General features: G+C 41.7%; 1 protein-coding gene across 1 annotated transcript in view; it reads right to left on the bottom strand.

Moving 5' to 3' along the window:
- LOC311231861 (transitional endoplasmic reticulum ATPase) overlaps positions 1 to 4,247 on the bottom strand; it is a 48,497-nt gene extending 44,250 nt beyond the window's left edge. The window contains 1 exon segment of the mRNA XM_084318483.1: positions 4,004 to 4,247. Coding sequence (XP_084174609.1) covers positions 4,004 to 4,026 — 23 coding nt within the window. The 5' untranslated portion in view covers positions 4,027 to 4,247.
- Positions 4,248 to 12,029: the final 7,782 nt, after the last annotated feature.

The following is a 12,029-nucleotide window of genomic DNA, read 5'->3' on the forward strand; positions in this document are numbered from 1 at the left end:
GTGCCACTTGTATTGCAACCAGTAACAACAGGGACAACGATGGAAATAAGTCCTGGGACTTTTCGTTTGATCCCTGACAAGGCAAATTCAAATGTTGATCTGTCAATGTTGTTATGTTTGTTGTCAATAAAATCAAATCAAATCACATCTCTGGTCAGCACTATATTTAAAATGAAAAGCACATCTCTGGTCAGCACTATATTTAAAAAGATAAACACATACAAACATATCGGTGTGTGGAGTGAAGTTGTGGAATAATTTACCCGAATACATCAAACAGAGTAAACATGTGGCACAATTTAAAAAGCAGCTAAAAAATACACATTGGAAAAATACAGAAATGAGTATTGAGGATGAACAAAATTATGTTATATTGTGTATGTAGTGCTGTACTATATTCACTGCTGTCAAGTGAATCAAGTTTTTTTCTTTTCTTGTAATCTTTTAATATAAGTAAAAGTATATTCTATATTGTAATACACTAAATTATGTTATATCTAGTAAAATTAATGGAAGAACAAATATAAATGTAAGGGGGTAGGGATCAATAAGCTTAGCTTCCCTCTACTCCTTTTTTGGACATGTCTGCTAACCAAACACATTTTGTTTATAATTCCTTCTTTTTTTAATGTTTTTCTTTTAGAATAACATGTCCAAAAATAAACTTTTTCATTCATTCATTTTCATTCACATCTCTGGTCAGCACTATATTTAAAATGATCAGCACATCTCTGGTCAGCACTAGATTTAAAATGATAATCACATCTCTGGTCAGCACTAGATTTAAAATGATCAGCACATCTCTGGTCAGCACTAGATTTAAAATGATCAGCACATCTCTGGTCAGCACTAGATTTAAAATGATCAGCACATCTCTGGTCAGCACTAGATTTAAAATGATGAGCACATCTCTGGTCATGGAAAACTCAAAATGTACAGATTTGTCAATTAAATCAAATAATCATCTTATTAAAAATGAATGTTCTCCCTAGATTGCTATATCCTCTGCAGATGAGCCCTGTACTGTTGACAAATAAGGCTATCAAGGTGCTGGAAGGCTGGTTGAGCTCTTTCATCTGGAATGGGAAGAAGCCCCGGCTGAAAATGGCCAAACTACAAATGGACGGCATTATTATTATTATAATGCGTTTGGCATCATCAGCTAGCAGCACACGCCACACCTTAGGGTGCTTGCAGGCTGGCTTAAATCAGATCCATCTTCAATTTGGCTTGACATCGAATCTTCACGGTCCAAGTCCCCTCTTTGGAATTGATCATTTATCAAAGATTTTATGTCTGTTAGAACATTATGTTCCAACCCCATCACGCTATGTTCAATCAAGGCCTGGAGATCTATTCGTAAGGTGGAGAGGGCCGAGCTAAATGAACATCTCCTCTTACTCCACTTGTAGGTAACCCCGACTTTAAGCCAGGTCATTTGGATGGTGGCTCCAATGTTTGGCATACGCAGGGCATAACCAAGCTTGGAGATCTATAGACACCTCACTGTTAGCCAATGGCTCTGCCTCACAGGTAGAGAGGGTCCTCTCCCTACAACTTTCCAAAAAACTATTTCAATATTTTATAACACACTGAATCTCAATTAATCTCTATCCTCCCTTGCTACCAAGCAGTCCTGGGATTTGGGCATCTCTATAGATGATTGTGGACTGGCAGGAGATGTGGACCTATGCTAAAAAAAAATCTGTATGTAACCATACTAAATCTATTCAATTTAAAATATTACACCGCATACATAATAACTCCTGCTCTCAAAAGTAAAATGGATACCAGTGCGTCCCCACTTTTCTTTAAATGCAAGACAGAGATTGGAAATTACATTCACTGTTTTTGGTCCTGTGTGAAGCTTCAGAGCTATTGGTCTGATATTGTGGGGGAACTGTCTGATGTTTCTGGTGTTCCTGTAGAATTGGATCCCATGTGTCTTCTACTCGCTCTCCCAGATGTTCATATTGTTAATGTCAAACATAAGAGATTGTTCAATTTGCTAACATTTGCTGCCGGGAAGGATATTCTTCTATTCTGGATCAAGGATGATATTCCATCGAAGAGATCGTGGCATAATATTATTATGGACTGTATTCCGGCTTGTGAATACATCACATGCATGTTGCACTCCAAGTTGGACACTTATGAGATCTGGGACCCATATTTATCTCATATTGGACCTGCACTGTCCGCCACTGTACTTGGTGGGTTTCCACACTACTCATAACCAGGGGTGTAAAGTACTTGAGTAATTGTACTTCGTTACAATGCTTAAGTACTGTTTTTGGGGATTTGTACTTTACTCAAGTATTATTAGGTTTGTATACTTGTACTTTTCTTGTACTCAATTACATTTCAGAGAAAGAAAACATACTTTTTACTCCTTACATTTAAAATGCAGACCTACAAAGTACAAAGTACAAATCCTGCAGGTCCAACTATTTTAATTAGTATATTTGTTTCTCTGGCCGAACTAACGTTAACGTTATTAATCCTGCTGCCGCACTTTTTTTAAAAACAGCCAATCAAATCCCCATCAATGGAAAATGTACCCGCCCATACCCATACTGATTGGTCCTTGTGCAAGACTAGAAAACAGGTGTTTGATTAAACACCTGCTATCAGAAGAATACAGTCAGAAAAAAAGTTTTTACTTTAACTTTTTAGTACTTAAGTACATTTAAAAGTAGAAACTTTTTTACTTTTACTCAAGTGTGTTTTTAGCCAGATACTCTGACTTTTAGTTGAGTACGATTTTGAGACTTAAGTATAATTTCTGCGTACTTTTTACACCCCTGCCAGGGCTTGACATTGACACCTGCCCACCTGCCCAGGGCTAGTGAAAATGCTGAGTGGCTAGTGACTTTGGAAAACCACTAGCCACAGTGGCTAGTGAGCCAAAAAGTTTACGTCAAGCCCTGCATAGGTGTGTCAATGATAATGTTCACAGCGTTTGGAGCAATAATATAATTGCTAGGTTCAACACAGCCAAGGCATAGGTGTGTCAATGATAATGTTCACAGCGTTTGGAGCAATAATGTAATTGCTAGGTTCAACACAACTCTTCCACATCTACACCCTCCATCTTGTCCCAGTCAGCCATTGCCCTAACTGGAGCTCCTTTTGCGGCTGAGTCACTGGTCGCAGGCAGTAGTAAACAATGGAGTCAACAGTCAGAAGCACAGTTGTACAGTTTGTGTGTAGCAGTATGATTACAATGATACTGTCCCCAGCAGGGGTTAGTGAAGAAGACATGACCTATATTTATTACTTTTTGGGTGGGGGCGCGAGTGCAGGGATTTTTGGCTAGTGAAAATGCTGAGTGGCTAGTGACTTTGGAAAACCACTAGCCACAGTGGCTAGTGAGCCAAAAAGTTAACGTCAAGCCCTGACCCCTGCTCATATCCTCCCTGTCACTACTGTCCTGTTTGTCGCTGCAGAGGATGTTTTAGTCTATTTTAGCCAACATGATGCCGTCATTGGACGGGAGTCACGGGAGTCGACCCCTTAAATGTCACTCTTGATATATTTTTATTTAACTTGTGAAGCTGTTTCTGAGCCGTTTCCGTGATATCTGTATGCATGTATGTCTCTGTTAATGTTCTATGTATATACTGTATATAAAAGAAAACAATAAACATATTTGTAAAAAAAAATAAAGAATAATCGTTTAGAGTGGACCAATTATATGACAGTTAGAGTTGACTTAACTACGAATTAATTTAGTCGAGGACAGTCCTACATTACACCAATTTGTGATAGTAAAGTGTACTGTGTGAAATGTATAATGACAATGTGTTCAGTGATGATTAAGTAACTTACCATGTCCAAAACAGTTAACGTGTATATAGTATGTGCCTGCTTTAATCAAGAATGCATGCACTTACACGCACACACAGCTGTCCTACTCACTCAACCCACATTAGTGCACACTGCACACGTACATACACATAAAAAACATGTGCAGACACACACACACACACAGTTGTCTTACTCGGTCCCTGCTGGGGCAGGCATGACTGCTTCTCTTTGTTCCTCTCCAACAAGTCCTGGTCTGGTCTGGTTAATCAGGTATAGCCTGGGTCCGGTCCGGTCTGGTCCGGTTCACTGTGGTCTGGATTCGTTTACACAGCGGCTCACTCAGGAGGATCCTGCTGAACCAGCTGGTCTGGAGCGAGCGGTCCGCTTCTGGGTATAGTTTCAACCGATCTACCCTGGTGTAGTCCGATTTCGGTCAGAACGAAGTCGATGTCAAACGTTGTCTTGGCCTCCAGGTCGAGTCTGTCGCTTTGTCTCTTCTATGTATATCTCCCTGGTTTAGTTTGGTCTGGGGCTTAAGTGTAGACCTGTCCTGGTGTCAGGCCTGGGTAGGCTTGAGAGCAGCTCGGTCTTATCTCAGCTATACTGTTGCTTTCGTCCCGATCCTCTTAGCGTTGGCCACTGGTTCTTCAGCCGAGTATCAGTTCTATCCCTTCTCTCTCTCTCTCTGTGGCATCAAAACACCATGACTGTGGCTCATGCAGTCTGTCTGTCTGTCCGTCTATCTGTCTGTCTGTCTGGGTGTAAAAATAACCCCCCCCCCCCCCTTCACTATTTCACTGACTCCCCTCACCTCCCTCCCTCACTCTCTGTCTCCCTCACACACACCCTGAGCCAAGATCCCCTGGAGAGTCACCCAGTGCCAAGCAAATGTGATATACACCCACCCCACCCCCAACCACCTCACCACACTCCGTGTGTAGCGGGCCATGCAGTGACCAATGTAGCACCATTTTGAACGCTTTTTTTTTTCATCCACTTTTTCTCCTCTTTTTCTATTTTTCTCCCATCCCAATTTCGCTGTGCCAATTCTCCCCTCCCCTGTCTTGAACGTTGCTCGCATATGCCCCCCACTGGCCGGTTGTAGGGAGGATAGAAGCCTTGCATCACGTGTCCCCTCCGATACACGAGGAGGCAGCCTGTCACATCTTTTCACCTGCCAGCGCGGACTCTCATTGGCGAGGTGTAACGCATGGGAGGCTCACACTACCCCCCGCTACTTCCTGTCTCTGCTCTGCAGGCGTCCCCCAACCGACCTGTAGGAGTCACTGTCCACAACATCCAGATTACCACCCATCGACTTCCACCCGCTAACTCTGCCAATTGAGTTAGTATGACGGCTGGCCCCCCAGCCGCCCATTTTGAACGCTTTTGAAAATGTTTCAACTACTCCTACTACTAGTAGTAAACGCTACTATGACCTGCTATGAAATATATACGAGATGAATATGTTACCGTGAGATGCAGGACACCAAGTGCAGACGATTAACACTACGTGGTTATTATAGAATAACCCTGCAGTTGAAACAATGCCTTGTAACGCCCCCCCCCCCCCCCCCCTTTTCACTTGATGAAGCGAAAGTTGAATTCTAATTCAATGCCTTGTCAACCTTAATCTGAAGATATGGCTGTTTTTCTGTTCTCTTGAAAAAGGTGAGTTTTTGGAGATGTAAGTCTTTCATTTGACAGCGGCGGTATTATTATTATTTGTTTTACAACAACAAATTGAAACACTATTAATTAAAAGACGGCCAGCAAGGCGCCGCTACGTCATCGTTAGAATGTTCCGATCTCAAAAAGAAGATTCTAACCTTGCGCGTGAGACCGCACACCTGAAGGGGTTAACCTCATTAGCACAACACATTTATGTATTCCGTCTCTGGCCTACAGGATGTTAACACTAGCACAGCCATGGATAAAATGCCACTAATTCCCGCCAGGAATGGGTCAGATGACCCGACAGCTTATATGAGAAATATGAGATAAACTATATAATTACCTCTGAATATAAAAATATGAGGTTTACCACAATGAAATGTAGGTTTGAGTGACACATTAAAAAAAATATATATTATAATATATATATATATTCTTTTTTTTTTTGGATGGAAGAGCCACACATTGACGGGCAAAGAGCCAAATGCGGCTCGCGAGCCACGGGTTGGCCACCCCTGCGCTATAGACGCTCGCAAAGTGCTGTGACTTTCGTCTGTTCGAACGGCCCATAATGTGGAATAACGTCATTTTGAAATTTCAGAAACCGTGCCAGATAAAACGGGTACTTTTAGGAAAAGTCATTGAGTGACAAGAGCTGGAGCTCGACCGAGTGACGAGGATACATTTATTGAAAATGCCTATAGGGGTCATGTGACCCCTTGTCGGCTGTGCTAGTGTTAAGACTGCAGTCTGTAGCCCTCCTTCTCTCTCAGGTGATGGTGTGGGTGTTCCCTCCTTCCCTCCGTCCTGTTGACTGAAGGGTCCTGCTGGGTCTCTCTCTCTCTCTCTGAAGGGTCTCTCTCTCTCTTCTACAGCTGTTCCCTACACTGGGTGCATTCCACACATGCCCACTGCAAGGCACACACACACAGTACTTTATTGTGCACACACACGTGCCCGCACTAAATCACGTACATTATACTGTAGAGATCTGCTATCCCCATCACGGGAGGTCACCCCGTTATATGGCACACACACACACACACACACACACACACACACCCCCCTTGTAAACCAATCCCTTTATACTATTCACTGTGAGGTGATGTACCATGATAGTATTAAGAGAGTATTAGAGAGACAACTTAAAATCTCAACTCAGAATTTTGAGTAGGTATGTATATTATGGGCTCCTGCATGCAGATTTTTTGGAAGGATAAGAATATCCGATGGAAAATAATCTCTGCAGGTTTCAGATCACTGCAGGTTTCAGATCACTGCAAGTTTCAGATCACTGCAGGTTTCAGATCACTGCAGGTTTCAGATTACTGCAGGTTTCAGATCACTGCAAGCTTCAGATCACTGCAAGCTTCAGATCACTGCAGGTTTCAGATCACTGCAGGTTTCAGATCACTGCAGGTTTCAGATCACTGCAAGCTTCAGATCACTGCAAGTTTCAGATCACTGCAGGTTTCAGATCACTGCAGGTTTCAGATCACTGCAAGTTTCAGATCACTGCAAGCTTCAGATCACTGCAGGTTTCAGATCACTGCAGATTTCAGATCACTGCAGGTTTCAGATCACTGCAAGTTTCAGATCACTGCAGGTTTCAGATCACTGCAAGTTTCAGATCACTGCAGGTTTCAGATCACTGCAGGTTTCAGATCACTGCAGGTTTCAGATCACTGCAAGTTTCAAATCACTGCAAGTTTCAGATCACTGCAGGTTTCAGATCACTGCAGGTTTCAGATCACTGCAGGTTTCAGATCACTGCAAGTTTCAAATCACTGCAAGTTTCAGATCACTGCAAGCTTCAGATCACTGCAAGCTTCAGATCACTGCAAGTTTCAGATCACTGCAAGTTTCAGATCACCTCAAGTTTCAGATCACTGCAAGTTTCAGATCACTGCAGGTTTCAGATCACTGCAGGTTTCAGATCACTGCAGGTTTCAGATCACTGCAAGCTTCAGATCACTGCAAGTTTCAGATCACTGCAGGTTTCAGATCACTGCAGGTTTCAGATCACTGCAAGTTTCAGATCACTGCAAGCTTCAGATCACTGCAGGTTTCAGATCACTGCAGATTTCAGATCACTGCAGGTTTCAGATCACTGCAAGTTTCAGATCACTGCAGGTTTCAGATCACTGCAAGTTTCAGATCACTGCAGGTTTCAGATCACTGCAGGTTTCAGATCACTGCAGGTTTCAGATCACTGCAAGTTTCAAATCACTGCAAGTTTCAGATCACTGCAGGTTTCAGATCACTGCAAGTTTCAGATCACTGCAAGTTTCAGATCACTGCAGGTTTCAGATCACTGCAGGTTTCAGATCACTGCAAGTTTCAAATCACTGCAAGTTTCAGATCACTGCAAGCTTCAGATCACTGCAAGCTTCAGATCACTGCAAGTTTCAGATCACTGCAAGTTTCAGATCACCTCAAGTTTCAGATCACTGCAAGTTTCAGATCACTGCAGGTTTCAGATCACTGCAGGTTTCAGATCACACTCAGGTTTCAGATCACTGCAAGCTTCAGATCACTGCAGGTTTCAGATCACTGCAAGTTTCAGATCACACATGTAAACAAACTATTTACTGGTTAAAAATACATTTAAACTCCTATTGATCACCGGTCCTATAAAAGGTGAAGAAATTAAATAAAATTTGTAATTGCGTGAGGTGACAGGGGTCAAGCCTGGATTCAGCCTCCATCAACTTCTTTTCTCTTTTATACTCAATAAGACAATACATTCACAGGTATTTCAATGTTTCACTTTTATTATAAAAGTTACTATTTTTTAGCAAATGACAGGGAGACAAATGACTTGGACATAGATACGCTCCCTCAGAAGAGAGGATCTGAACACTAAACCACAGGTCCCTCTTCTCCGTCCAGGTTCTGGCGGGACAGGAAGACGCACCGCGGGGAGAGAGAGAGAAACACAGACAGAAGGAATGGACCGAACACAGAAACACACCGTCTCAACACCGGCAGACCTGCAAATGACTGTAGGTCATTTTTAGAATGACAAATAACAGGTGAAATTCAAATGAATTCTATGAATATTCTTTTATTCTAAATGAATTCTAATAATCTTGAGAAATTCTAATGAATTCTAAGAATTTTGAGAAATCCAAACGACGTCAAGCCTCATTCACACTTCGCCTCCATTTTTTTTTTTTTTTTCTATTATTTTTTAAACAAACACATAAACAAACATGACAACACAAGATTAGATATACAAGCATTAATTAACAGTGCACATCCAATGAAATCACCATTTAGTTAAATGTCTTATACAAGATATACCCCTAATACCTGCTATCTAATACCCTACACACATATGCTCTAGCTCGCACCCCCCCCCCCCCCGGACCCCCCATTGGATAATCCATCCATTATCCCTCGCTCCTAACCAGACACTACCATTATAAGCTAGCTTTTATTCTCTCCACCACTTCTAACCACATTGTCATTTTGGATTAATTGAGACCCAGCCTCCATCTTTCTTACATCACTTTGAATGCATGTCAATGAGCATTTGACTCGGATTCACTTCCATTGTATTTCAAAACAGGACAGCTATGGCAGGTAATCGTTGTATCGTATTTAGGGGTGGGTACCAAATCTGGTACTTTTAAGCGTATCGACCAAATCTCGTCGGTACTACCGAGTACCGATTCACGTGAAATCCACCGGTGCCACATTTCGGTAATGCAAAAAAATAAAGAAATAAAAATGAAACGAAACCTATGAAGTGTGCCGCACGTTCACGCCACAACTTGTTGACTTGATTCAACAACAAAGCAGTCGTGTCAATGGCAAACCGAAAACGGTCGCAAGTGTGGTTACACTTTACGAAGCTAGATGCAGACAACGGTCGCTGCAATATTATATATATATATTAACAAATTGTTCTAAATAAATAATAATGATAATAAATCATTTGAAGTTTGGACACATTTTTTACAACTGAGGTAGGCAGATAACATTATTAGAGACTAAAGTACCGAAAAAGGCACCGTTGGGTACCGGTATCGATTCACAGGTGAACGGTACCCAACCCTAATCGTATTGTATCTGACAGTGGCGACAGTCAGTGGCTCGGGAGGTAGAGCAGTCGTCTGGTAATCCGGAGGTTCCCGGTTCGATTCCCGCTCCTCCCCGGCAGCGTGTCGAAGTGTCCTTGAGCAAGACACTTAACCCCTAACTGCACCTTGCATGGTTGCCTCCGCCATCGGTGTGTGAGTGAATGTGAGGAACAAATTGTAAAGCTCTTTGGATAAAAACGCTATATAAATGCAGCCATTTACCACTTATATCCTGCCTGTGTCCTTGCTCTGACTGTTTTGGTTCTTGAAGTAGCATTTTATAGTGAAGTTTAGACTCCCGAACTATAGAATTCCCGAATTCCCCCAAGGGGATCAATAAAGGAATATATTATCTTACATCGAAGTGAATGGGCCACATCACATCACAGCGAAGAAGAAGTGAACAAAGTGAATGGCTATACTGGCCACTGAAAGCTACAGAGTAGCAAAATTCCAAGATGGAATCTTGAGGGGAAAATTCCAAAAAGCTCACGCCTGGAAGCATTGATCAGGCCTATACATGGGCTTATGAATGGCTTCCATGGTCGTTGAGGTCATTTACATTGCTCACAACATAGGGCACGACGTAAACATTCAATTCAAGTATAAACATGAAAACCACCATGTTGAGATACAGGGTTTTTACCCGGCGACAGGTTTATCTGTGCAGAACATAGCGGCAGACTGAAAAGCTAGCGCACAGACGAGGTGTTGGATGGAGAGCGTCAACAAAATGTGAACAGTGAAAAGGAAGTCAAGCGAATGACAAACACATGGTGGGATGGACAAACAAATCCCCTTGTCCTCCCTACTTGTTATGGTCGTAATGCAAGAACTGGAATTTCCTTTGTCTTTAAAAAAAATATTTTATAGTTTACAATAATAAGAAAATCAGTTTAATGAATCCAAACATAGACAATGTAGTTGAATTTATTCCGTCACTTTGTAACACTTTGAGGTCTGTTATTGAAATGATGCCGATATCGGCCTTATAGCATAACAGTTCCATTATTGCAACGGGTTGTAGATCTAATAACGCATTATCAAAACATAGGTTGTAAAAAAATAAGAAAAAAAACATTCTGACTTTGCATCCTCAGTCATTTTTACCCACGCAACGCCACTGTAGAGGTCCAAGGTTAGACGAGCTGAACCTACGCCGGAAGGTTAAAAAAACGACACTGAACCATCTATAGCGATGTCTGTCTGAAACGACGACAATCAACCGACAGGTCCGATGTTGTGAGACTATACTTAAAGACTGGCGATGCCCGTCACTGTGAGGCAGATCCTTTTCTTTTTTTTTTAAACTTACATTTTTATTTTCATTTTTTCAACAACATACATAGACAACATTCATAGACAATACACAGTACATAAATTAAAACAAATAGACAAAAAATGGGTAAAGAAAAAGTGTGACATGGGTCCTTCGGTCCCTTCTACATTTGCATTATTTATTTACATTTTTATTCATTTCCTTGTATCCTTTTCAAACCTCTGTGATGTCGTTACTTCCCCTCCTGTATTCTTCCCATTTTCCCCATTTCCATTCAAACTTTTCTTCTTGCAGCCTCAGCAGATGTGTGATTCTCTCCATTTCCTGTATCCCCTCTACCAACTCTATCCATTGATCCTTTGTCGGCACTTCTACCTTGTACCACAGTTTAGTTAAAGCTTTCTTGGCTGCCACTATCAATATCTTAATCAAATATTTGTCTTCCCCTTGGATTCCTTCCTGTGACAGATTCCCCAAATACAACACTTGGCCTCCCTGGGGTATTTCGTATCCTATTATTTCATTTATTATCCCTCCTATCTCTTCCCAGTAGTGCCTTATCTTCTGACATCCCCAGAATATGTGTGTATGGTTCGCCCCTTCCTGTCCACACTCCCTCCAACATGTTTTCTTTGCTGGTGTGTAATTGCCCTGTATTTCTGGTGTTATAAAGTATCTAATTATATTTTTCCACCCAAACTCCCTCCATATCCTTGATCCTGTGGTTGTTTGTTGTGTCTTACATGTGTCATACCATTCCTCCTCTGTTATCTCTATTTCCAACTCTCTTTCCCACTTTTCTTTCACATACAATGTTGTATTTCCCTTACTGTCCATTATTGCCTGATATAGTGCTGATATCACCCTCCCCTTCCGTCCTTCGTATGACTTTACCATTATCTTAATTACCCCATTCTGTTCTTTGTCTCTATCTTGCTTTATTTCTTTGTTATAGTAGTCCCTAATCTGTAAATATCTAAAGTGGTCCCTATTCTCTAGTCCGTATCTTTCTTTCAATTTTTGTAGAGTCTGCATCTCCCCTCCTTCCGTCATCGTGCACATTGCTGTTATACCCCCCCGTTCCCACCTCTTGAACCCATGATCTTCTATCCCTGGTCTGAATTTGTTGTCGTGTGCTATCCATCTCAGTATCTTAGATTCTTTTTCTAGCTTGTATT

The sequence above is a fragment of the Notolepis coatsorum genome (assembly GCF_963971535.1).
Source record: "Notolepis coatsorum genome assembly, chromosome: 7".
Taxonomy (NCBI): domain Eukaryota; kingdom Metazoa; phylum Chordata; class Actinopteri; order Aulopiformes; family Paralepididae; genus Notolepis; species Notolepis coatsorum.